This window comes from Diadema antillarum, unplaced genomic scaffold, assembly GCF_040938485.1.
Source record: "Diadema antillarum isolate AM-2024a unplaced genomic scaffold, OU_Dant_1.0 seq00001230_RagTag, whole genome shotgun sequence".
NCBI lineage: Eukaryota > Metazoa > Echinodermata > Echinoidea > Diadematoida > Diadematidae > Diadema > Diadema antillarum.
Window position 1 is genome coordinate 388,802 of NW_027272018.1, and position 27,963 is coordinate 416,764.

General features: G+C 39.4%; 2 protein-coding genes across 2 annotated transcripts in view; one reads left to right on the forward strand and one right to left on the reverse strand.

The window, feature by feature from the left end:
• LOC139745028 (neuronal acetylcholine receptor subunit alpha-10-like) overlaps positions 1–18,439 on the forward strand; it is a 31,326-nt gene extending 12,887 nt beyond the window's left edge. The window contains exons 3-7 of the mRNA XM_071655437.1: positions 2,487–2,596; positions 10,221–10,423; positions 15,065–15,297; positions 16,234–16,327; positions 17,553–18,439. Of these exons, the coding sequence (XP_071511538.1) occupies positions 2,487–2,596; positions 10,221–10,423; positions 15,065–15,297; positions 16,234–16,327; positions 17,553–18,220 (1,308 nt within the window). The 3' untranslated portion in view covers positions 18,221–18,439. The remainder of the gene's footprint in view (positions 1–2,486; positions 2,597–10,220; positions 10,424–15,064; positions 15,298–16,233; positions 16,328–17,552) is intronic.
• Positions 18,440–25,501: 7,062 nt separating this feature from the next.
• Positions 25,502–27,963, reverse strand: part of LOC139745029 (neuronal acetylcholine receptor subunit alpha-10-like) — a 127,446-nt gene continuing 124,984 nt past the window's right edge. The window contains exon 8 of the mRNA XM_071655438.1: positions 25,502–27,739. Coding sequence (XP_071511539.1) covers positions 27,147–27,739 — 593 coding nt within the window. The 3' untranslated portion in view covers positions 25,502–27,146. The remainder of the gene's footprint in view (positions 27,740–27,963) is intronic.

The following is a 27,963-nucleotide window of genomic DNA, read 5'->3' on the forward strand; positions in this document are numbered from 1 at the left end:
CGGAAAATAGTGTAACACACGCTAAGGCTGCATAGTAACTCTCTCTACACTTCTAGTTCTATAAAAATAACAAGTGCACCTGCAGTATTAAATTAAAATTATATAGAGTATAAAATGCAAGAGCGAATTATCCTACATATATTACCACATCTTTGGTGCTAATAGTGGAGTAAAAAAAAAAATGTCAATCACTTTCAAGCAATTAGAACCCTGAAGTAAGCATCCACGACGAATTAGCCACTTATGTTTGTCCAAAAAAAGAAAACCTAATTTAATGATCACAAATGCCTCCTTTTTTCCCTACACAACACGTTCTGTCTTCCTTCGTTCTTTTTATATACATGTATGTATTCATATAAAGTCATACACTTTTGTGTTCGTTTTATGGCTCATTTTTCGTTGTTGCACAAGTGACGTTAAGTTTCCCGTCTCTAACTACAGTGCTATTGTTTCGTTATTCCTAAACATCAGCAAACTAACGCTCCACCTCACCAAATTATCATACCATACTATCACACTATCTTACTCCCAGTGACCTTTTCTAGCGTAGTATCCCAGAATAATGACCCCAGTAGGTCATAACCCTTACCCAATTGGTGCGCCACCATCGACCGTGTACCGACCAGTATTATTTTGCATGATACCGGCTAGTGATGAAATGCCAACCACAGATTTGACACGTAACAGATTCTGATCAAAACCAACAAGTAATTATCTAAAGTTCTTTTGCTTGCGACCAAAGTGCATGAGACATATTCATTTCCCGATATGCAGCCACAAAGTGCCTCTAATTTTGACAGCGGTTGAAGTTTTTGGTAGTTGAATGATTCTCCTGTCAGCCATAACGCAATAGTTCTAAGGACAAGAAATCCCCGTCAAATTTTTCCGACGCTGAAATCTCTCCAATTGCACTTCTTTATCCATGATTCAATTTGTCCTGGTGTCGCTGGTCCCCAATCATGTTTATTGTACGTTGATTAGCCATAAAAAAAAAGAAATAATCAAACAAGAAAATCCAATATGAGGACGTTGTGATGTCATTATCATTAGCTACCTCACTATTGTCTAGCACCTCGTCAATCTAGCGTGAGTTTGACTGAAGTTAGGAATACGTTTTTTTTTTCTTTGACAATATCATCTCGTTCCAGTGCCTTCAACGTCGTGCCAGTTTCATTTAGTTTACCGTAACGTCCATTCTCATTTTCAACTCATTCTCCACACTGTCGTCAAGTGGAATTCAGTTGCCGCCTTCAACTTTCGGATCATGTTTTTCATTGTGTTTCTGACAATAGCCTTGCTTCCAAACGTTTACTGTCCTCCTTTTTTTTTGGGGGGGGGGGGGGGGTGGTGGGGGTTATTTTGTATTTACAATGATACATCAGTACCAGTCAATTGGATATAGAATGAATTTATCAGAGAAAATCTGAATCATAATTTGCCTGTCTAAATGGCAATGGCCTTAGCAAATTCATGGCAAATTAACCGAAGGGCTCATCAGTTTCCTATTGATCTATTTTGATAAAAACTGAATTGAATTGAATTGAATTAAAGGGACTCTACAGTAATGGCTGAGGTGAGGATCCAGGCTTATAACATTCCTAAGTGAGATAATGAGAAACCTCTTATGAAATGTGAAAGAGCATGCAATCCTAAAAAGGATTCAACGTTCACTCGACGAAAATCGGTTTTCAAATGGCGGAGATATCCAAAAAAAGTGATGATAATAATAATAAAAGGCGACAGGCCACGCCTTTTATTAGGATCTCTTTGTTTCACCTTGTTATTTTTATATCTCAGCCATTCCAAAACCGACCCCCATCAAATAAACTTTGATTCCCCTCAGAATCGCATGCTCCTTGACATCCCATAGAGTAGTTTCTGAATATCACGCAAAACGTTAAAAGCTAAATCCTCACACCAACCAGAACTGTACAGTCTCTTTAATCTTGGTGTCACAGAATCTCACAGAAGAAATCCACCTCAATGTTCAAGCAGATAATTAGAACAAAGAAAGAAGAGAGACATTTCAAAAAAAAATCTGAACTGGGACTCACAATTCTCGATTAATGTCTACAGATATCATGCAGATTTTGCTTTGTTTAGCTCCTCATGGATTTAAAAGGTAGCTCGCAGACTGGTGCTAAAGATGAAGATCTACAAGAAACTATACTGGAAGATCGGGTTGTGATTGATTACTCAAGAATGAGAGGGAAAAAAATACTCATTTCGAATGATTTCCTGGAAATCATCTCGTTTTCGATAGGCTAAAGCGACTTCTGAATTTTGTCAATTTCGGGGACAGATAGAAAGAACGTTCCTTTTGAAAACTTTGGGTATAAAGTATCGACGTCTGGAGGCAAGGCTGATTTTTTTTTTTTCACATCGCATGTAGTACATCATGTTTTGCATTTTTCTGTTTCCCCTACCTGTCCCTCTTTTTTTGGTCCATTCTCTTTCTCTGTCTCCCCTTACACCGCTTTATACAGGTGTGGCGTGATGAGTACTTAATGTGGGACCCCGAGGAGTATGGTGGCGTTAAGAAGATAAAGGTCCTAAGTGATAGTGTCTGGTTGCCGGATCTTTTCTTCTACAACAGGTGATTTTCCGTTTGTGTTCACGAGTGCAGCACGACGATATATTACAGCTGATTTCCTTTTTTTGCAGCTTCGCCTTTGCGAGAAAACAAACAGCCAACTGGCCCGATCGAGACCACTGCTACACCCACAACCACAATCACAACCACGCCTACAACAAAATAATATTCTTACAATCACACATGACCGGCACTCTTGAAAACGTATAGCCAGAAAACGAACCAAAATGTTACCATACTTTAAACTATACAGAATACCCCATTGCAACAATATTTGCAACAACAGACAAACAACAACAACAACAACGACGACGACAACAATAGCTGTTACAACCGACAACACCTGCCACAACCATTCGTAGCAGACAACTTCAATACAACCACTCACCAAGAATGCACGATGCTCCATACACTGCCACATACCTTATGACCTTGAACGTGTATCTCTTCGCAGTATTGGAGAGATGAATTTCTCACTTGGGACCCTGACGACTACGGGGGAACGGAAAAAGTAAAGCTAATATCGTCCAACATTTGGCTACCCGACATTTACTTCTACAACAAGTAAGGGGCTGTGTCGGCAACACAGTGTGCGTGTGTGCCTAGGCGTCCCAGCAACGTGTTCATGACGTTTGCATGCCTCTTAACTATTCTGGTTTTTTTTTTTTCAAGCGCTTGATTGATTTCTGGCAGTTTCTTTATCATTGTGCTATGCACCGTCAATAATAGCATTCATTGTCTGTGGAATGTCTCGCTCTATCAGTCCATATTTTCATGCATTGCACTCGTCGAGTCATCATATTTTTTAGAGGTGTGTTACATCGCACATCAGTATCAGTGGAATCATCTGATGTCGTCCGTTGTCTTTCATTACACATAACGTCTTTCGAACATACTTTGTTTATGTCATTATTGCCATCATTTCATAACCCTCCTCATTCCGTCTGTGAAATGATGACCGCCAAATTGTTCACGTGACCGAGAAAAAATGAAATCTTAAATGGGACCCAAATCGAATGTTTCCGTGTGTGGGGAAAAATGAGGGAGGCTCAATGAAGTAATGGTTCAAAGTTGGGTAAAAGTGTATTCCAATTTACAAACAACTACTACCTAAATCTACATACCAGTATATAAGTTTCTTTTAAAAGATGTGAATAAGCATTTGGAAGCGGATGGAAATCAAGTTTCCCATCGTAAGTTGGTCATGAAATGAACATTTCTTCAGAACGAATGAGGGAGAGGTTTATAGGTCATTACATGTTAGTTTGATATCGGTGTTAAATTCGTGCATGTTATGTGAACGTTAGTGATTTCATCGTTGCCTTGCATATCTGTTGTAGAATTCGACTCGTACATCTTGTGATGGTGGTGGTAGTGGTGGTGCTGGTGGTGGTGGTGATGATGGTGGTGGTTGTTGGACGTGTGGCTATGTCTCTTGGCACGTCAATAGGTAGAGTAACACGATGTTATCTGTTATAGTTTAGTCCTAGTTAGATGTAGATAGGTATACAGTTTTCATTGTCATAAAGGGAGGGTAAAAAAGTCATCTTTGATGGTATATTTCAACGTGTCGTGTGGTTCCACCTCATCTGCCTCACGGCTCGTTGAACTAGGGTACTGCCATAAACGCGGGAAAACACTATACTCAGAGTCCATACTCAGTCAAGACTGAAAGTGCCTTGTCATACAGTAGTAATCGATATTTCGACCGACGGAGCTCACTTTCCTAGTATTGCTTCCAGTGCTATGTAGTTTGTATCAGTATCAGTGACCGGTCAATAGAATTCTACTGCTTGGTCAAGAACTCCTTAACCGTACAGCTTACAGTAATGTATGATTTTGATCTGGTTCCACCGTGTGTCAGTAAACATTGTGGATAAATGCAACTTTCCTTACTGTAAAAGAGTGAACGTTATGCCGTCATAATTAACCCGTCACGATTAACCCTTGTTGATTTAAGAAAAATAAAACAGTGGGTTACACCAAGACAGTTCAAAGATTACCTCATGTCGAAGTGAAGACGATTACAAAGTGAAATGGGAACATTCGCACGTACTTATCCTTCCTTGTTGTCAAACGAACAGGGCGAATTCTGGTGCAGTTTTTGAATGGACCCTGTGCTCCGTATGCCAACGATCATATTCATAGGAGCTACCTAGCCCTGCCTCTTTTTCTTTTTCTGATGTTTGCAACAGCTCACAGTGAATCTTTTCGTTCATTATAAAGGATTTCAAAAAATTGTGATTTGCGTCAAGATTCTCTCAGATTTGGAAGAACGCATCCCGATGAGACAGTTATCTAAAACAAAGAGACGAAAAGAGAAACCGCTGTTGAAATAGGGATGAAAATGAATGAATCCGGATATTCTGTGCCTAAAACTCGCACATTATCAAGTGTACTTATCATTTTGTCCATTTCACCTAGCGTCTTTTGTGATTATGAAGAACGTAAAAAAAAAGAGTCAATGGTACCAAAACAACACATTTGAACAAATCAAATGAAAAGTTTGAGCACCTCGCTTTATCGTCAGACATTTGATCTAAAAATGATTGTGTCGGCAACAACAATTAGCACGAAAGACAAGGCAACTTTTGGTGCAATGGATGTAATGATCCTATTATCTTGCTTTATTTTTATTGACTTGTGACTGTAAATGGAGTGTTCTAACATTGTGTCGACATAAAGAAAGAACATAACTCAAGCAGTGCACGGTATCTATGAAACAACTCTGAAACAAAATGAAGGGTGCCGTACATGTAGTCAATAGAGGGACGAACGAGAATTTAAAAAAATAAATAAATACGAGATTCGTTTACTCCTGCTTCACACCGATTTCTTTCTTCTTCACACAGGCTGTCTGATATGACCTTTTCTTCATTCACAGACCAGCTTTCAAAACACCACTAGAAACGATCACGACCCTCTGTGAAAGGGAATGGCTAGTAACTGATCAGTGGGAATCAGTGGGAATGCTGAGGGATGATTGTTCCAATCCTTGTGGGATTCATTTAAGAGTACATTATATATCTATTCTTGTGTGAAAATTATTTGCTTCAGAATGGTCTCATATTCAAGTAATGTGCAGTTTAATGTTTCCAGGTAAGCGTCCCTGGTCAGTGACGGGGCATTAATCTGCACATTACTTGAATATGAGACCGTTCTGAAGCAAATAATTTTCACACAACAGTAGATATATAATGTACTCTTAAATGAATCCCACAAGGATTGGAACAATCATCCCTCAGCATTCCCACTGATTCCCACTGATCGGTTACTAGCCATCCCCTTTAATCAAGTCTGTGTCAGTCCAAATGATTTGCCGAAAAAAACCCCCATATATATTGCACTATGTTAAACGTGATTCAGCAGTACAAGTGTGAAGGCTGTAGCTGCTTATTTTAATTTCATTGTGAAAATGAGACTGATATAGAATGAAATTAAAATAAAGAAAATCATTACTAAAGCCGGCACAGGCAGCATTTTGCGATGATATCGTTCGGTGGACTTCGTCATCTCGAAAGTTGTGAGACAAACCAGTAACACAGTAAGGCGTTATTGCATTAGTCCAAAATATCGATGCGATAAACTGACGTTTCCCACTGGACACGACGCATATTGTATAACCAACCTTCGCGTGGATCGAGCTGATGCGTTGATATTTCGTCAAAGTAATTATTTGCGATGCTGTTACGTAGCTCTGCTTGATCGAATCGACGTTAGTTTCTTATCGAAGAACCCATGTGCTGTTGTTAAGCCTCACAGAAGAGGGTGAAAACGACAGCTACTCTCCTCCTTTAAAACCCGCCTGGCCACATATTATCATATCTCTATACCCCATGCAGGCAAATTGAGGTCCGTGTGGTAGGAGCCACTACAAAGCATTAGTCCCCCCCCCCCCCCCCCCCCTCCCTCTCCCCCTTCTACGTTGATAATGGCTTATTCTTTTAGCAGGGCTTCTTAATTTGTAATCGCCATGTCTACCACGGTGATGGTTGTACCAGACCACTCCGGTAGCTAATGTGGCAGCAGCCTATACCTCAATTGCCCGGATACCATTAATGTTTCATCGAAAAGTATGCCATCAAGCATATGGTAAATGAAAGTCACGGGCCTATATTGTGCTGATAATAAACGAAAGTACCGGGGACCAACCGAAAGAGAAGGACGGGAGAGTGGGATATATTAAGAGAGATGGGGAAAGTAAGGGCGTGAGAAAGAGGAGGAGGGGGGGGGGTGAGGGGTAAACCAAGGCAAGGGGGGGGGGGGACGCGTGGAACGATATGTAAGGATACTGACGGATACAAAAACAAAATGGGGAAGAAGTAAGGAAAATAGGATTATGGTAGAAAGTGGGAGGAACACATTATAGGCTATGCATTACCAACTTCGCCGCACCTTTGCTCATTGGGCCTACCAAAAAAGAAAAAGAAAAAAGAAAAAAAATACACATACACCTTTTAAATTTTATGAGCAATCGTTAATCAATTTTTTTTTTCAAACATGATGAAGTCAACCATACAAGGGACCTACTTAATCATTATTATGTTGATGGTTGCCGCCCAAACTACGATAATTAAGTGGTCGCCTACCAGAGAGTGAAAACCGTTGTGTAGGTCTTGCTTGGAATATTTCGTCAGGGCTTTACGATGGCCAATCAGGGTGTGATATATACTAGTATATCGTTGTCTCTCGCCCCCCGTTCGGAAAGTATACCACCTCTGAACAATGCGGAAGCTTCGTTATCCGCTAATATGATTTACAAGGCTCAACGATGACGTTTAGATGGAAACTTAATTGATTGAATTAATGCCACTTCGCGAAGTTAATACTTCGCACGCCAACTGCGGAGAAAAAAAAAAACCGGCATCACAGTATGATGCCCCCCCCCCCAAAAAAAAAAAGAAAAAAAAAAGAAAAAAAAAAGATGCGATTTAATTTGAAACGTACAATGATGGGAAGGGTTTCAAATGGAACTTGAGAATTTCATTTTTCTCTCATTCTTCTCTCGCAAAAAGAAAATGCACTGTCTTTTAACTAATCATGAAAACATATGGTGTTTAGCATGATTATTTATTATGATGAGGGTTTTTTTTTTTCTATCAGGCTATGTGAACAATTCCCATTTTTACCAAACACCTCCTTCACAGGGGAGAAAAGAAAAACCACACACGACTCAGCGGCATCGCATCATCGGTGTTGGCGTATGTTTATTTTGGTTTTTGTACCCAACTAATATCTGGTGTATTATAATGGCCAGAGAGTTATTTCTTATGATACATATCAGAACTGGTCAATGTCAAAATGTGCGATGTAACAGCAGACACACTCTTTCTATCTGAAATCGACAAGAATCTAGCGTAATCCAGTAATCCAAGACGTGGCAATTTCAAAAGTGAAGCAAATGTCGCATTTGGCAAGAATTTATTCCCACGTTTGATTTTGAGAAGATGGCTGCCAGATCAAAACACGACACATCATCCTGGATATATGTTCTCGAATTTATCGTTGAGCCAACTCCTCAATGAGATGGAAAAAAGTAGTACGGTTAATACAACTTCAACGACAATAAAGGAATAATCTGTTCTGTACCAACAAAATATCACTATTTCGATCACGACGCCCACGACAATTCGAGATTCCGAGCCATTGGCATCAATCATTGCTATCATGATGAATTTGCGCATTTGGGTAAACATTTTGGGGCATTTTGTGTTGATAATATCTAGCTCCGCCGGCAGGTTCTTTCGAAGGGTGGATCGGTAGGGTTCGGGACACTCCTGGAGGATGGCATAAAACAGAAACAAAAAAACCCCAAACAAACAAACAGTAATCGTTCGTGACATCATCCCCTATCGAACTCTGCAGGCAGAGTTTACAGCTCTTCTCTTCATCTCCATACATCCCTCTCCCTTCTCTCATATATTTTTGTCCCTTTTTTTTTACCCTCCCTAATTTACCGTCTATCTTTCATGGCCCCCTCCTCTCCATCTCCCTCTGAATGTTGAGGCATTTTTTTTTTTTTGAAATGGGTAAACTGCGAAGCAATATATTTACAACTCGTCGAGTTTATTTGCAGAATGGGAGAACGAATTCTGCTCGGCGGCATGACGAATTCAAGAAATGGCTCAGGTGGGATGAGGAGGCGCGCTTGTCCGATGTTGTGGCGCGTATCCAGAATACAAGTGTGAATCAAGGAAGAAATCATTGTTAACAGTCTGCTCACAAAGAAGAAGAAGAAGAAAAGTATGACACACTGCACACAGTCCCAGCAATCGCGCAATCATTTTGTTCATCTTATGGGCTGAAGTACGCTCATCAGTTGAAACAGGTCAGGCGCTTCCCGCGACGTCATTTTTTCTTAGCAGATTTTACCTTGCTCGAATGATCTTCTGTCTGAAAATACACTCTCTGCTCATGAAGACATGTAGATAACGGCTGTTAGCTCCGTAAATGTGCAGGTGGAATTTTCCCCCAAAGGAGACACGCAACCATGTTCTTGAGAGCGTTGCCATAGCTCAAAGTGCGATGACTCGAACCAATTCGTGTGTCAAAACTCCGTCATTTAGCACGGAAGCTCAACAAAAAAAAAAAAAAAAAAAAAAAAACAGCCCGCCTAATCCACACTGCTTCTATTTGTAGTTTGGTGAATGCCTGGAAAAATCCAAACAAGTGCCATATTTTTTATTTGATTGAACGACAAGATGTTACTGATATCATGCGTAAGAAAGCATTAATGCTATTTATGGAATACTGGCTCAGTTTGGCGTCACAATTGGCGGTGAATAAGAACACCGAAACTGCAAATATCAAGACTAAGCAAAAAGGCTAAGCTTTTATGATATCAGAGTGAGAGAGAGAGAGAGAGAGAGAGAGAGAAAGAGAGAGAAAGCAGTGTGTTGAATGCATACAGATGTACCTTCTTTAAAGGGTTGGTACAGTTTTGGCTGAGATCTAATTTCAGGTTTCTAACATTTTTCGGTGAGATAATGAGAAACCTCTTATGAAATATGAAAGAGCATGTAATTCTATGAGGAATTCAACGGTTATGTGATGAAAATTGTTTCTGAAATGGCTGAGATATAAAAAAAGGGCTATTCTTATCAAGTGTGGGACCCACACTTTATTACGATTGCCTTGCCTTACTTTGTTTTTTTTTTTATGTTTCAGTCATTCCAAACCCGATTTTCATCAAATAAACTTTGAATTCCTCTTAAAATGGTATGCTCTGTACTATTTCATAAGTGTTTTCTTGGTATCTCGCAAAAAGTTAAAAGCCAAATTATCATCTCCACCAATACTGTACCATCCCTTTAATCGTAAGTGCTGGTAGGTGGTGACCAGAATGAATAAAAAAAAGTATAGCGCAACAAACGCAGCCGTCAATTTGCTATTTTGTATTTCCTCGCAAAGGGGGCACAGAACAACTCAGTAACAGAGGTCGATACGTCGATGAATTAATCAGTTAAAGGGAATCGTCCATCAGTATATCACCATTTTGGGTAATACTATAGAAGTATCAAAAAAAAGAATATGGTCATAATATTTCAATATTTTTATTCATACCACATCATGCTTTTGTTTATCTGTTTGAGACTGATCCAATCAAGTGTGTCTCTTACGTTTGTAGCGCGCGCCTCGAGAATAGCAATTTTCTGAGGGGCACCATCGTCAAGGCCAAGTACGACGGGGAAGTGATGTGGGCTGCACCCGTCAACTTCAAGGGCCACTGCCGCGTGAAGGCACGCTACTTCCCGTTCGACAAGCAGAGCTGCGAAATGAAGTTCGGCCCCTGGCAGCACGACGGTACGGAGCTCGTGGTGAAAGGCAGCGGTAAGTCACGTGAATTGTGAATCTTTACGCTGTAGGTACTCCCTGCTTCGTGGGTGTTTTGAAGCCGTTTGTAAGTTTTAGAATTACACCTATTTATCTATATAGCTTTGTGTTAGACAAGGAACATTTTCCTTCCACTGACCATCGTTTACATTTGATTGGGAGATGCATTTTGAACAACAGTAAAAACGACTACCATTTTTAGATTAAAAAAGCAACCAAACAATTCAATTCATTTCAATTCAATTCATACCCTTATTTTTTTTTCCGTCAGCAATAAGAAATGCACCGAGTAGTCTATCTTTTGGGATTCTTCTTCGATAGGAAAACTATCTTTAAAGCATGATCATACATTGTATTCGCAAATTTATAATCAAAGTTTTGAGGTGAGGATGTAGCTCAAGAATATCCCAATACAGTCATGCATCAGACCAAAAAAAAAAAAGATTTCTGATGAAAATGATCCACATTTTGGTACTTACTAATGACCTACAAAATATCTACTGTCAATTTTCTACGCGGCAACATTTATACTGTTGTCGTATGTCCACCGCACTGATAGTAATAGCTCTACCAGTTCTCAAGATCCGTTGTGCAGATCTTGGAAAAGGATTTTTTTTTTAGTAGTTACAAGTATTCTCTTTGACTTCTTAGGATAATCGCAGCATCAACATTGAAATGAAAAACAAAGAAGAAGTAAGAGATCTTACAGAGTGCTTCATCTGTTCATTCTCTCTCTCTGTTTCTGTTTTGACCAATTTACTCTTGTAATCATAAGACTTCTAATTCAGATTTTTCTTTGTCTTCCGTGCACAAACATTAAAGACAATGATTTTGATTTGACATTCATTTTTCGAGTGAACAAGGCATGTGTCCTAGATTTTGTGAAAGTCAGTTGGGTTCGCCATATTGAAGTACAAGCTTATTGAAGCTATTTCTGAGACTTTGCTGAATTGGCTTGGAGAGGGTTTTTTTTTGTGTAAAATGATGACAAGGAATCAAATTCGACTGAAATAGAATAGAACGTTGCTGATACAACATTATCTATTCACCTTGCCACTTCACGACACGCACGTTTCTTACCCTTCGTTCAACATAATCATGCGAGCGAGGGGGAGCCAACTGTGAATGTCGCCTTAAGCTTGTTGAGTTATTAATGGACATTAAGATGTGTTTTATGCATTCATGCTCCGGCTCTTCATTATGTATACGTGTAATGCATTTCTTGCGTGAAACCAGTAAATACTACATTCTTCCCCGGGACTTAACAGAACGGTGGCTGAGGCACGAAAATGAACATTACGAGTTTTCCGGCGGGAATCCAAAGAGGTTCTGACAGCTAAACGACGGGATTGGAGTCATGAATTTGTATTAGTTGTAGATATTTAACTCGCGTCAGCGCGAAGCGACATAGTGTGGACATGTCGGTCGATCCCCCACTCAGCGGGCCGTTGGGGGCGTGAAACATGCACGTGGGATTCATTCATGGAAGGCACGGATGACTGTGTTAATGCGCCCTAGCACATGATCAGATGGCGTCATCGGGGGAATCAGCACGCGCGACGAAGATGCGACAGCCAAGGCACAATAATGACTGTCGACTTCTTATATATGAAGATTAGCCAGTATGAAGGCACACACTTGACGAGCCAATTGCAATTTCAGCATCCCCCAAGGACCCCCCCCCCCCCGCAGTTGTCAGGAACAGTGAATTAGGACGAAATAGCTGAAAAAAAAATACACAAACCTCGACAACGGGGGAATCAGCAATGAGATAGATGTTTACTGATGACCACTAGTTCTCCCTCAGAAAGTGTTATTCCCTGAACTAAAAGAGCACAGAATGTAATATCTCTACGAAGTACTTAATTTTGTCCTATAGATGAACATTTTACATTCACGAGTTTCAATTCAGGTCTTTAAAAAAATGGACTTTTATAATGTTGATAATTCTCAGAGTCACGAATGGTGCGTGAAAACGATTATATTGAGATCTTTTGACAGTCTGTTATACATTGTAGTTATGTGAATATATTTGTCGAGGGGGAAGCAGGGACACTTTTTAAATGTAAAAAACAAACAAACAAACAAACAAATAAATAAACAAACAAACAAATAAATAAATAAACAAACAAACAAACAAACAAACAAATAAATAAACAAACAAACAAACCTGTCCCTTCTCCTTCTCAAAATGTACCTGGCTACAGATGCTAATTATAACGTACACATGAATGACCCTTTCATTGTGTAGGTCCCAAAGTCAGATAACAGTCGATCAAGTTTGGGGAGGAGGGCAGAAAAAAACCCCAAAACGTTCTTTTACATTTGGATGGAATATGCAGGATGTCCAATAAAGAGCAACAGCAGCCGCAATAACAAAGTAAATACACAACGTCAAATGAAACCAAGAGGAGAGAAGAAAAGCAGAGCAAGCAAAGAAGCCAAGAAAAAAAAAAAGAACAGAGAAACGAATTTTCCTTGACACAAATAGATAATGACAGACACAGAACACAACGCTCACGAGAATCTAATGAAAGACCTGGCAGCCTACGAGAATCCGGGGCTGTAGTTTAATACTCGAGAGAGAAGCGCGCGGAACGTTGCGTGCGAGACACCTGCGCTCAGCATTTCATGACTTTTCATGATTCAACATTGTGAATCCCAACATACCCACGGTATGGTAACGGGTAAAAAACAACAACAACAACAACAAAACACGGATAGTGACTTGGGCACGTGTATACATATTATTATTGATTCAAAGAATTTGGGGACGATGGATGGGGGGGGGGGGAGGGACATTCCCACTTTGTTTATGTCTTTTCATGGCTGATAATGAGAACCCCCTATTGCCTCCCCAAACTTTAGCAGAATGCAGAAATAAGGAGCTCATCAGATACGCTACATTGTATTCTTAAAGGTCCAGTTTACCTTTTGGAGTAGTGATTTCAAAAAATTTCAAGATATCACATTTGATGCTTATGCGTAGGTCTGTTGTATCACAAAACATCCTACCATATAAAATTTTTGCAATGAAGCCTAAAATATGAGGAGATATCAATGTTTTTCTCAATAAACCGTAACTGTAGACGGTTTAATCCGGAAAATTTTTTATTATAACTATTGTTCTCATTTTGTGTATTCAACAACACTTAACATCGATTATATAGATTCAAATTTTTACAGTGGTTGTTTCTAGCCCTAACTCACATTTTAGGACTATTTTGAAGCCCTTATACTGGGTTTTTGTTTCATCGGCAAATGGTAAATTATGCCTTTAAGTTGCACAGCGAGGGAATAGCACAAATTTGGTCCCTTTATTTCATTTTTTCCTGTATAAAACCATTTCTGCGCGTACACACTGAAAAGGGTCACGTGATATGTTTCAACCGCAATTAAAGACAAAATGTTTGATTTGTAAATCTCCTCTGTCAATATTGACTTTTAAAATGCTCTCTTTTATCATAAACACTTTAAGAAACATACCGCGTAGGAGGTGTGTATTGCCTTTTCTTTTGGAATTGTTGATGTTGCTGCTTTGGTTGACGAAAACTCTGTGGATGAGCACTTTAACCCGTTGAGGACGAGTCCCGAGTATGCTCGGGTAGGTGTCTATGGGAAATGCGTGTTGTAGCAAAATCAAACCGTCCTCAACGGGTTAAACAATAGCTGTCATTTCGTACTCCGCGAAGCATAACGACTTGCACAAAATTCTATACGGTCCATCGATGAAGCGTAATTTCGATCTGCTCAACAGACTGAGTCATGGGTTATTTCTTCTTCTTTTTTTGTTTCGTCGTTGAAATCAATGCTTATCCCCCACTCTCAAATTAATGTTGACGGTGTAAACTTACTAATAGGAATGCTTAACAGCACTTAAAATGGGACATTAAAGCGACACTGCTCATTAGAGAATGAGGAAATCGACACAATAAGTCTATTTCCGGCAACGATTGAGCTAGACATTAAAGAAGAAAATTTAAACGAGAACACGGTCTGTTTGCCAGATTGAGTTGTTGTTGTTTTATCTTCATGAGAGTCATACAGGATAAAAACAATTACGACTCCAAGCACTGTGGATAACATCAGCTTAGAAAACATCATTAAGCTCTCGAGATTGAGTGATTAACAATATTTTTTTAATCGGCACACGACACTAATGTATTTGAATACTAGCAGGGTCTTGCAGATTTGTCTTCTACCTTTTATTATATAATGGCATCAAATCATCTAATGTCTGCAGCCTAATGTTCTTGTCCCTTTTATGATGAAAGCAAATCCTCCAGCACATAGGACTTGCGCAAGTGAACAAAACATAATCATCATACTATGTGCCTGGGATCTGGCAAGAAGCAATTAAAGGTGTCTATATTTTCACTTATGGTTTTCTTCTTTGTTTGTTTGTTTGTTTGGGGGGGGAGGTGGTATTTTAGTGCAGCCAAATGTATATGATTTCAAAAAGGATCGATGTGTGTGTAATGGTCTATTCTGTATGCAGTTTGATGTCTTGTGATTTGGTAAGTTGTGTTTATCACACACGATAATCCTTGCCTCGTGACATCCACGGAGTATTATACAGACACTAAAGGAACTAGAAGATGTCTTGCTTACAACTGTTGTTGACTTTTGACCCTGCAGGTCATACATCCGTCTTCGTGAGTAACGGCGAGTGGGATATGATGGGACTCGTGTCCAAGAACAACGTGGAGTTCTACCCCGATGACCCGGGGGTCCCCTACACTGATGTCACATTCACCGTCTTCTTCCAGCGGCGATCCCACTTCTACGTCTTCAATCTGCTGATCCCGGCCAGTCTCATAACGTTGATGGCGTCCTTGGCCTTTTTGCTGCCGCCGACCTCCCAGGGCAAGGTCTGTACGAATGATTATCTTTCCAAGGGGTAGCGAAATGGTATTGATTGCTGTGGCTACCTCAGCCCGATTGCAACAGGTTCATGGCCAAAATGATGGCGACTAGCATTGTGCATTGTGACGTCATGACAAAAACGTCACATAAACTCCATGTATCTATGTGCATTCAAATGTTCATTATTTTGCAATTGCATTTTTGTTGGAAATGAAATAAATGAAATGAAGTATAATAAGGCATAAAATGCCCCCTTTTATCTTACGTAATACTTGACTCGTTGCTTCATAACGACTTCATGAACGTCATAACTTCGATTATTTCAAAACAAATACATTACGAAAAATCAGGTGCAATGGTCCGTCTTGCGCATCGACATGTCTGTCCGCAATACTGCAGCTGAAATGTCAACTCTGTTTATATGTGATGTGCAATTTGATTAATTGATCCATTGAAACATGACCTTCATTTGTAATACTGTTGGTACGTGCGTCACAGTGCATGTATTATCAGCATGTAACTGTGGGAGAGCAAATAGAAAAAAAGAATACAACAACAGCCACAGCCAATGTGTCTCAAAGCATCTTGGCTCACTGCCAGTTGCCTATGTAGCGAACGTATGTAGAATCGTCACCATACTGCGTTGAAACAATAATTGCATTTTAACTTAGGAAATGAAAGAAAGAAAATCGAGAATCAGCTTAATGGGAGCCATCATGACTTTCGTACTTTGGTAAGATAAACGTTGGTTGTGATGTCAAACTTTCCTTGACTTTCCCTCAATCTTTTTGCCTATTTTACCACTGATTCTCTCCATCTTTTCAACCATGTCCTTCAACTCCGTCTATCCTTATTCTTTCCCCTGCTTGTTTGCTTGATTGTTTTTTGTCTTTCCGTTTGTTTCTTTACCTCACGTCTTCATACCTTTTTTCTTTCCTTAGGTTACCCTGGGTGTCACTTTCCTACTGTCGAAGACCGTGTTCTTGATGATTGTTGCCGAGTCAATGCCACCGACCAATGAAGTTCCCCTCCTAGGTAAGGTGCTGCCCTGACGTCCTAAAGCAATTTGTCATGAATATGTATTTATGCAAATGAATGTAGCATGCTAAAATCACGTGAGGGAGAAAAGCTTCGAGATTTTTCGGAGACAGACATGGCGCTCGAGGACGAGAGTAAAGTTGTCAATTGCTGTTTCTCAAAGTCTGGTGGTGATACAGTATTTCTGTTTGACGTCTCTGTCGATTACCACCATCTTTTCCTCGGACCCATAACAAAACACATAAACAAACAAACAAACAAAAGGCAATACAAGCACTTAGACAAAGAATGCAAAGAGTTATTCTGGTTCTCAGAGAGCGCGTACTGAATATAGCTGTGATTGTATCGGTGTTTCTTGATTTGACTGTGTATGTATCTAAGTTGTAAAAGGCTTATTCCAAAAAAAAAAAACAAAATAATGGAGACTATCTCGGTGGTACGCTTATCGAACTACCAGTTTCACAGAACAACAGAGGGCGACCTGATCAGAGTCTTGATATCATTTTCACCATGTTTTTTTTTTTGGGTGTTTTATAAGTGGGAATGAGAATATTTCGTCAGTAAATTGAAGTCTTTTAAGACATCAAAGTGCATACACGTCTATGACTGACGTCAGTACTAATGCGTATTCATGACCGTCCAGCCTAGCACCTTTATATGCTACCAGTTAGAATATAGCCCCCCCCCCAAAAAAAAAAAAAAAATACGACCTGGCGTCGATATTTTTCCACCTTAATGAGTACTCACAGTTGAAACACAGAACTCTTTGCAATATCGACTTTCGACCACAAACACCCTGATACGAATCACGTCAATGGCGTTATTCAAAGAAGAGTTAGAGACGGTACTCCGACTACTGTTTCACGTCCAGCGCTTTTATCATTTATTGAAATCATTAGCTTAGACCTGTAACTGTTACCAGTTGTACAGCACTTGGAGAGATACTGTGTCACATTGTTTCATGAGTTGATGATTACCGTAGTGAGTGAATGACTACGGAGATGACTACGTCAACTAGCTCACTTCACTTTTATTCAAAGAAATTTTAACAAAACAGCTTTTGTTGTTGGTCTTAATTTCGGGCTACCGTCGTTCTATAACGTCTTTCTGGATTGCGTACGAAAGTAACATTCCCTTGACTAATAATTTTCGACTCACATTTATTGCTTAATCTATTCAAATGATTCTCTCGTCATGCCGTTGCTTCAATCTCCTCCACTAGGTGAATACTTCGCCATCCTTATGATGCTCGTCACCACATCCCTGGTCCTGAATGTCATCGTGGTATCTGTCTACAACTGCGGCAACTGCGGGGAGCCCATGCCCCACTGGGCACGCGTCATCGGCCTTCACGTGCTCGCCCCCATTGTCAGGGTCAAGGTGGAAGTCAAGCGATTCCCGCCAAACCGTATCGCGCGGAACCAGACGAGTCGCGTCGCCGCGGGAAACCGCGTGAAGGCCAAGCTACGCCAGAAGGCCTACGAGAAGGTGCCACTGAACGACAAGAACCGCACCGTCTCCAACTCGCAGCAGTACGGGCACGGCGAGCAGTTCTGCGTGCAGAACGGCGGCACTATGGAAAAGGAGAACTCGCACAACCAGTACACCGGGCAGTTCCAGCTCATCGCCTCCGAGCTGCGCCGCATGAACGACATTCTTGTGACCATCACCACGGAAACGCTCTGCGTGGACAAGAAGTCTTCAGGGAAGGACAAGGCCATAGCGCGCGAGTGGTTGCTGATGGCGAAGGTCCTGGACCGAGTCTTCCTATGCCTGTATCTCCTCGGGAACCTACTCGGCCTCACTTACCTCATTCTGACTGTCCACGAGAACAGTGATATCATGGATGACATCCATGACCTTGAGGACCAAATCGCTGACAGCAGCTGAGAAGGGCGTGTCCTATAAGATGCAGAAACAGAGGAGCTGGTTTTCAAACGAACGCTGCTGCAGTGAGACGGACGGAGAGGCAACTCCACCGGGGTTCCGGCGACCGGGCAAAGAAAACCTTCGCTACAAGGCAATGCGTAGATTCCTGTACCTCTACCGAGGCCGCTCATATTACCATCTCCTATCGTGCCTCGTTCCCGTATACGCATGTATACTAACTATACCCTGTATATGAATAAACCAAGTTTACCTTACCTAATCCAATATCATAGCGTAACCATGAATATTATGGCTTTGCACATACGGTTTGGTTGTGATTAGCAATGAACTAGTTTGATCAATGTCAGGTCTATTGAATGCAACTCAATTCTAGACAACATTCGATAACCTACAAGGATAGTTTTAGTGATGAAAGTAACGTTATCATATCTCTTATTCTGTTTCGTAAGTAAGGTTAATTTTAGGAATATTTCACATACTTATACTACGAGCATTGCAAGGACACTTGTGGTTCGTGTGAGACATCATTTCTAGGAATCAAGATACTTCATTCTAGCTGTCAAGGGATAAGACATGTGGTTCGTTTTGTGACAAGATTTCGAGGAAATCAAGTCCGCTTGTATCCTTTGGGTGATTTTTTTACTTTTTTTTTGAGGGGGGGGGGGAGCGGAGGGTTAGGAGTTCATGGTTTAGTTTAAGTCAAAGATACTACAAAGCAATAAGGGTCAAGACACAATACAGTAGTTGGTTAGAATGTAAGCATGGTACCCTCGTCTGGCATTTCGCAGCTTATTGGACCAAAAGCCACTCGAGTTCATGTATAGGATTATATGAAAATGCTCATTATTGCCTGGCTGATAGTTTGCTGATTTCACAGTAAAAAAAAAAAAAGAAGAAGAGGAAGAAGATCATTAATTCTGCGGAGATGATCGCTGCTGGAAGGCAGCGTCTCGGCGTTGCTAACGAGCGACGTTCATCACCTTCGTTGCTAAGAAGTAACCTAGCTGAAGAAGCATCTATGAGTTGCTAAGAGGTAAATTGAAGATGCATCTAAGATTAAACTATCTTCTAATTTCGTCTACCTACTGAACACACTGCTGCAAACAATATTCGAATGCAGTTTAGGATACAGTGTACTAGCCAAAACTCTACGCGAAAATGTGATACTAGTTAGCTTAAAAAGAATGTGATTTTTCTCACAAAATCCTCATACACATCCGTTAACATTGATATAATTGGAATAAATATCAAAAGCTGTTCTTCGTTTTTCTTCTCACAAATTATATTTCATGTGATTATATTCCACTACCAATCCCCAGTTCGTTGGACCTGATGAGATCTTTCTTCTTCTTTTTTTAATCCGTGCTCAATTCAATTTGATTCAATTCAATTCAATAGTTTATGTATTTCCATAGAAAATACATGGTGCAAACTCCATGATGGTCATATGTCTTAATTGCTGTTTAGGGCTCAAAATAATAATTTTTGTAAAAAAAAAGAAGAAGATTATTTCCTGTTGGATATCGTGATGACCGAACTTAGCACTTAACATACGCTTAAGGGCAGTTATTTATAACACGCTAAGCGTTCCGAGTTGAACTCGTGTATTGGAATGTGAAACCGGTGGATATTGTTTGACACATATCGATTCTGACGTCTTTTTAACATTATGTGTGTCATTATTCTAATCAAACAATGTCATCATAACTAATGGAATGTTGATTAAACTTTTCTTACATTTTCAATCTCTGCTGTGGCATCAAGGTGTGTGTAACGTAAGGAAAGCTAGTGCCAAATAAAGTATGTGTGTGTGTGTGTTTGTGTGTATGTGTGTGCATTTATGTGTATTTTGTTGTGTTCTTCGTCCGTAACTCCGTGCTCTTGTGTAAGTGTACATCGATTTTGTGTTCATGTTGGTTTGAGATATTCGACTGCAAAGCAGAAACACATAATGGCGGTTAATCATGGACCTATTTGCTTTACAGTCATCATATCACTGCCTAAAGATAGCGAGTGAAATGTATTAATCTATTGTGGTCGTGATACAACTCTGCATTAATGTACTAGTATATGATTTTTCCGTTAGACATTGGGATATTAGTCAAGGCGACGCTTTATGGGTATTTTTAGTTTCATTATTGAACTGGACACGGATACTTGACCAATTAACATTATGCGAATTATTACAAACACACAATAATTTGTATACGTCTGTTTTCGTATGAACTAATTCAGCAACATATCATTATGTGATGAATGCACTATGTACATTATGTCATGTCTGATTGTATGTATATATATGTATACATATATTTCTATACGTATATATACATATATATAATAATGTAAATAGAAATATCTGATGAGTATACACTACGCCACAATCAGCTGATACGATATTCATAGGTGACACATTCACACTAACTTATTTTTGCTGCTTCTCACCTTTTAGCGCTTTGAATATTCTCCAAGTATTTGCGCTTTCCGAAACTTATACTCTCGAAGTAAAATATCCTACATCCTACGTTGTTGTATGTCATTTTACTTTTTGCATTATTTTTGTGTTGATCCATCAACCAACATATCTGTCTGTTGTCTTTCTATCTATCAATCTATCTGTCCATCCATCTATCCATTCTATCTATCTATCTATCTATCTATCTATCTATCTATCTATCTATCTATCTATCTATCTATCTATCTATCTATCTATCTATCCTATCTATCTGGTCGTTGTGGCATAGTGGATAACACTCCTGACTCCCAATCGGAGGACCCGAGTTCGAATCCCGCCCACTGCTTACGTCCTTGGACAAGATGTTTTTACCCACTATGTCCCTCTCGACCTAGGTGTATTAATGGGTACCTGGCAACGCTAGGGTAATAATAATGACATGGCCCTCTGGTAGAGCAGTGGCAACACTGAAGAGGCTACCCTGGATAAATGAACCTATCTATCTATCTATCTATCTATCTATCTATCTATCTATCTATCTATCTATCTATCTATCTATCTGTCTGTGCCTATCTGTCTATAATCATTATCATCTGCACACACCACTGAATTCGTTCTTATCATTTAAACATATATCTATTGCTCTATATTTTCATTGTTTCATTAAATGCCTTCTTTTCAATTTTATAATAAACCGATCTTGTATCTTGTGTCACCATCTGTCTTTTTAATCCTTTTCGTCCCCTCTTTTTTTTAAAATCCTGAACAAAAAACAAAAACAAAAATATCTACCATAAGCACTCGTGCACACCAATTACATATTTGAAGTAGCCTTTATGCGTATTTGTATAGCCACCACAACAATCTGCACTTTAGTTGATAAATATACTTAAAGTGTTAACAGCAAATGCACAAGCTATTTTATTCGTAATAGAAGGCACATAATTGGTGTACAGAAGAATATCTGGTAGCCTAGATTTATTACCAATAGCAGAAAAGAAAATGGAGAATTGTTTAATCGATAGCGTATTGACATGCATTCTGATACGAAAGCATTTGACGAGATGTACCCCGATTCTTTACCTTCCTCCAAATGCAAATGGGTTAATAGTGACGACCTCCATGACAGGTGATTCCACACACACAAAAAAAACCCCAACAGTCACTTCCCTTTGTTTTTGTTTTGTTCTTTTTTGCTGCTCTGATTGCTTTCTTTTCTTCATTCGATATTTAAATTTGTTTCCAGTGTTATAACGATATGAAAATTATGTCTTCCTGCCTGTTTTCAAACTCCATATTATAAACAAGCAAAAAATGGTTTTACAAGTGTAGAGGCGGTATTTCTTTTACCAATTCAGAGATGTGAAGTCTTTAAGCGTATTCGAAGGCAGTTAGCATTTCTCTTTTTCTTTTCGTGTTTTTTTTTTTTTTTTGGCTGAAACATGTCAATAGAATGTGTTTTCAGTTGAACTGCATTACTAAGCTACAATCTTTGTGTTGTGGAATTAATGGTCAAACTGTAGTAGATTAGCTTTGCATGAATGGATTCCTTTGTATGATTATCGTCTTATTTACAGTGATTCTGCGAGTTGAATTTGACATGATGTAATTCTTATAGTGTTCATATAGTGTTCGTATAAGATATAATATGATTACCATTCAGTAATGCATCGACAACAGTACAGTTATGAGATTCACAGTTGATTTTCCTTAAAGCCAAACTATAGTTAAACACGGTTATATCATAGGAACTTTGACTGAAAGGTTGTAAAAACAAATGGCAAGTCATATTGCTGTGTAAATATCAATATCCTAGTTTCAGTTGCTAATTGGTTATGATCAAACATTCTGATTTTGATAGTCGTATCATATATTCTTTCCCTCCTATGTGGGTTTCTTACGTGAACTTCAGTGACCGTTGTTTTAGAAATAATATGTATATATCAACAGATTAAATACTACAGTAAGAAAATACGTTCATATCAATTCATCAACCGATTTATACGATCTTGCGTCTATGTCTATTGTATAGCATGTGTGTGTGTACAAATTGTGTGTAAATAAAATCTGCTCTTTTCAAAATAAATTTCCATCATTCACCCGTTCAGTATTTGCGAGTCAATGCTTCAAACTAAGACTTAGGCAAAAAAAAAAATACATCTTAAATCCAAAGGATATATAGCATGTTTGAAAAATTATTGAATATATTTTGATACATCTTAATGTATATATATATATATATATATATATATACATATATATATATTTATATACAAGTATATATATACATATATATATATATACAAATATATATATACATATGTATATATATATATATATATATATAATCATATATGGGTGTATGCTTGTTCTCATGCATGTGTTTCTTGAATTATTCACTGAACTGCTGTCCACACATGATACATTAAAATAATTAAAGAAATATATAAACTGGACGATGCTGTGGAGACTAAATGAAGATAGAACAGAAGACACGTGATCATTTCATGTTTTATTTCTGTATATAGGGCAAAACAATCCATGAGTAAAAGTCTACTGAAGTACACAATAAATGTAACCTACCGCTATTACACAATAGCTGTATGCGTGTGTATATATTCTTTTTTTTAGACATTGGAAATGATTTCACGACATAATTTGATAACCCAACAAAAAGTGAAGATGATAAAAGTGTCAAGTAGACATCTTCTCTAAGAGTCAAAACAGTATAAAATACCAATTTTCAAGTCTTTGTAAAGAGAAATTAAGGGTAACGTGACAATGTTGGGGGATGTTTAATTCCCCTTGTTAAAGGGGAATTTCCCCAAATAAACATGTGGATTGAGTGAATGCAGCACCATTAACAGAAAACATCGGTGAAGTTTGAGGAAACTCGGATGAGAAGTTCAAAAGTTATATATTGATTCCTTACAGTCTTGATGTCAGCATTGCTGGATAAGAAGACTACAATGTGTTCATGACCTCACCGAAGCACAGCGATGTAAAGAAAGTATACAGAGAATTGTACTTTTTTTTTTCCTGGAATGACACATTCCTTCGACTTGTTACTTACATAATATTATGTTAAAATTTTCCATGCTTTCTTGAAGAGTTATGTCAGTTGCTCTTTCATAATGCCCCCCCTCAAAAAAAATGTTGAATTCTTGTAATACATCATATATTTATCATATATTTACATATATATTTAAATATAATCTGATATATATATGTATCATGTACACATGCACACATTGTTGTTCTGGAGTGACGTCACGAACTGTTGTAGTCTTCTCGTCTTTCAATGGCGACGCCAATACATTGAAACCTTTCCAGCTTTTGAACGGATGGTTCGATTTTCCTCAAACTGCACTTAAGTGTTCTACTGATATTGCTGCTTTTCCTCAATCCACATGTATATTTGAATTTCATTCCCTTTAACCCTCCTAGGGACCAACCCCTAAAGCAGCCATTGACTTTTGTACACAAATAAATCGACGCCAGTAAAGAAAGAGAGTTCATGGTTAATACAGCGTACACAATGCAAAATCTATTTTTTCCTTTGTGCCAGCACATTTGATTCTTCTTCTTTTTTTCACACAGTGAACATGGCCTAAATGATGGCAGGTTGTTCAATATCAGAATTATTTACAAAGATAAGGACGTAGTTCTATCAAAAATACTCGGCTATCTATCTAATTCGGATTTACATGGGTTCTCTTTTAGGTAGTTTGTGATTTTTCATCGCTAATTCATTTTTCCCCGGCCAAACAAACCTTAAGATGATATTTGGTACGAGAAAAAAAATTAGCAACAAAATCTCGTAGAATAAGCTTGAGCTGCCAGCTGATGCACTTCGTGAGAAAATTTGAAGTTTCTCCTGCTTTATGTGGATGTTTATGATTTACCATTGCTTTTAATGGCGTCATTTCATTTCTTCGTTGAATAATCATCATTATATTTGTTTTGATATTCATTTACAGGAGATATGACGGATTCCCCCTCCCCCCCCAAAAAAAATAGTTAACCGTTTAGAATTTGCAAAAAGAAAGACAATAACGCGACTCAATTGTCAGTAACATTATCAGCACCTTATGTGCGCGTCTTCTTATACCTGTCCTAAGTATAATCATGAAGCTACTGTAGCTTCATGGTATAGTAATGTGCTTGTGTGTCGCGATGGAGGCTTAGAGGGCATGCACTGTTTTAGTAGTCAATCTGGTTGATGGTAGGGAAATTCACTGTGGAGGGGTATGATACATAACACATTGGGGTCTCCAGGTGGCGCTATTCAACAGTCGTGCTCAGAATCACACCGAGTATTCTGAGATATTCTTACGTAACATGTGTATAGCTTATGACGTCAGGGGATGCTAGTAAACTGATTGTTCCTGTTTTTTACTTAAATTGTATACATCTCATGAAGTCAATAGTAAACACAGCAGTAGAAAAAGAAAAACATTTTTTTTTTTTTTTTTTAATCAGCATGCGCAGAAGACACAGGTGCACGATAACGTGTTTCCTTCAGCACAATTGTCATCCAACCAAGTTCATCTTGTTGGATTCATTCGTCTTTGCAAAGATATGTATTTGGTAATCAACAAAATTTATCAATAACCACTTTGCCAATTTCATGAATTACTGTATCTTTCTTAGCCAATATCATACTGTATGTCGTGGCAAAACAAGACGAAACTATTTTGCAGCATACAAATACAATTGCACATAAAGATGAAACATAGATTCATGTTGATGCACGTTTCATACCCAAAGAGTTGTTATTCACTAAGAGTATGAGGATCATATTCAAACGTTAGACTAAAGTCTAGATCACCTTGTACAGAAAGGGAAAAGGTTGTGAGTAAAGGTTTAATCATTTAGTTGAGGTCATCGTCGACGACACGCGACCGACCACATTTCTGTACTAGCTTTGCATTTTCGTTTAAAAAAAGGAAACTCCGGAGAAGGAATGTTTTCAGCAAGGAGAATTTTCTTTCAAAATCTGCTCGTCACTCCTTCGCCACAATTTGTTGAGTAAACGGCGAACCTGATACACCTATTTTCGTCGATCTATCTCTTTGCGATCGTAGACTCTGACACACACATCAGTGTGTGCAAAATATTTTCGTGTGGCATCGGTGGAATAGACAGAAGTGAATGTCGGCCGCAATCGGACGTGGTGACGTCATATGAGATCACGTGGTGTGTTCAACAGGTTGCCACGTTAGAAAGCATCATGATGGATTCAGGGTTATGCGAGGGCAATCGACACTAACGCTGATGCACCAATTACAAGCCCCATAATGACGTCATCATGTCTCTCTTCTCCCTTCGGCGTGACAATAGGGGGAGTTCCCCCGAGGGTGCTCCTGTAATCCCAACTGATGCAGGTCACTACGGCTCTGTTGCCATCACGATGAGCGTTTCAGTATGATCCGTAAAAAAGGGATGTGTGCAGTTCAAAAAAAAATGGTATTTGCGGCAAAAAAAAAAAGTTCTGAATTTGTTTGCTAATGACATCGGAAACATAATGTATGCATAAATCATGTAAATTGTGTATTCAATCACGTTATATATAGCCATCTGAAGAGTTTGATTTTTGCTCATTTCTCATAGCCAATATCTATGGATTTAACATGACTATCAACATGATCAAGTGAAGAGTTGTGTATTAGATATATCCCAAATTGCATAACCTACAACCCCACACTGCTTACAGAAACCGGATGTGCTTACTTATTAGGGCTACGAGGAGTACCACATATTTGGAGACAGCGAGTTGAGACCATGGTGTCTTTATGGAATTATGCGAATACGCAAATTTGGTTGGTTGGCTGTCACTCTGCCAATGCCAAAGCCTGATCAGTTTAGGCGAAATCACAACCGGTATATCAGACAAATTAAAGCTTTGCTGCTGTTAGGATAAAATCAGTAAAAGGAATAGCAAGAACAAGATGAACATCAATTACTGATACTCGTCACCAAAGCAATTCGGTAAAAACTAGTTTGAAGTATACGCAAATTTCGAAAATTCATCAGGACGCGTTTCCATGATGGTTATTGGGACGAAAAGGCACCATCTACTTCCTATAAACAAAAGAAAGCTGAAAGGGAAAAAGAGAAGAAAATACTCTAAACTATGGAAACAAAACTAAGTAAATAAACCTTGGAAATAACTTCTCTTCCTTTCAGACTGCTACATGTAGTCTTGTTAAGAAGGCATCTATAGTCAAAAGCAGATAAGATAGATTCGTCAAATAAACATGATGAGCTCTAATGCCTCTCTCGAGTCTTGTCCAAAACGTGTATGCATAGGTAAAAACGTCGACGACGACAAGAATATAGTGACGGTCATCGCCTTTCATTTTGCAGTCCCCGCATTGCGCACTGCTGCATGTCTAACCATGATAGTGTATAGTCACTGGACAACAGTCTCCATATAAACAGTTTTGGGTTCTCATATTGCGTTCCGGATCACGCTTTGCTGAACATAAAGGAGGCTGCGGCCAACGTTCCCATGAGAAAGACTAATAGAAATACCCTGTCCATGACCAGCGCTACGCGCTTCCACTCGTTCTGGCGGATTTTCTCCTCGCGCTCGGCGCGATTATTGCTGGTCAGCTTGCGCAGCTCGGTGAGCATGCTGCGCAGGATGGGGATAGCGTCCCTCGTGAACGAGTCCGAGCGGCGGCCGCACTCGAGCACGTGCATGCCGTCCTTGTTGACGGTGTTGTTGCGCTCCGTCATCGTCATGCCGTTGTGCTGCTGCTGTTGCTGCTGCTTGGCCGAGGGCGACAACGGGTCCGCGCACGTCATCAGGTCTTCCAGCTCCCAGCTGTGGCAGTGCTTCTGTAGCGAGTCCGTGCGCACGCTCATCCGACGTCGCTCCGTCTTCGAATTCTTGACGACCGCCGGAGCGAGGATGCGGCCGAGTACGTCGATGACCAGGATGCGAACCCATCGAGGAACGGGCCGACAGTCCGGTCGGCAGTGGTACATGTTGAGAACCATCACCGACATTGCCAAGGAACCCGAGATGAGAACCATGGTGCTCATGAAGTATTGTCCTGGAGGAGGAGGGAGAAGAGAAGAGAATGGAATAGTGTAAAGTGAGAAGAGGAGAAAAGAAGAGAAGAGAAAGGAAAAGAAGAGAAGGAAAAGAAGAGAAGTGAAGAAAATGGAAGAGTGTAGAGCAGAGAAAGGAAGGAAAAGGAAGAGAAGGGAAGAGGAGAGAAGAGGAGGGAAGAGAGGGGAAGAGATAAAGATATAAATATTGAAAGGGGGAACGAGA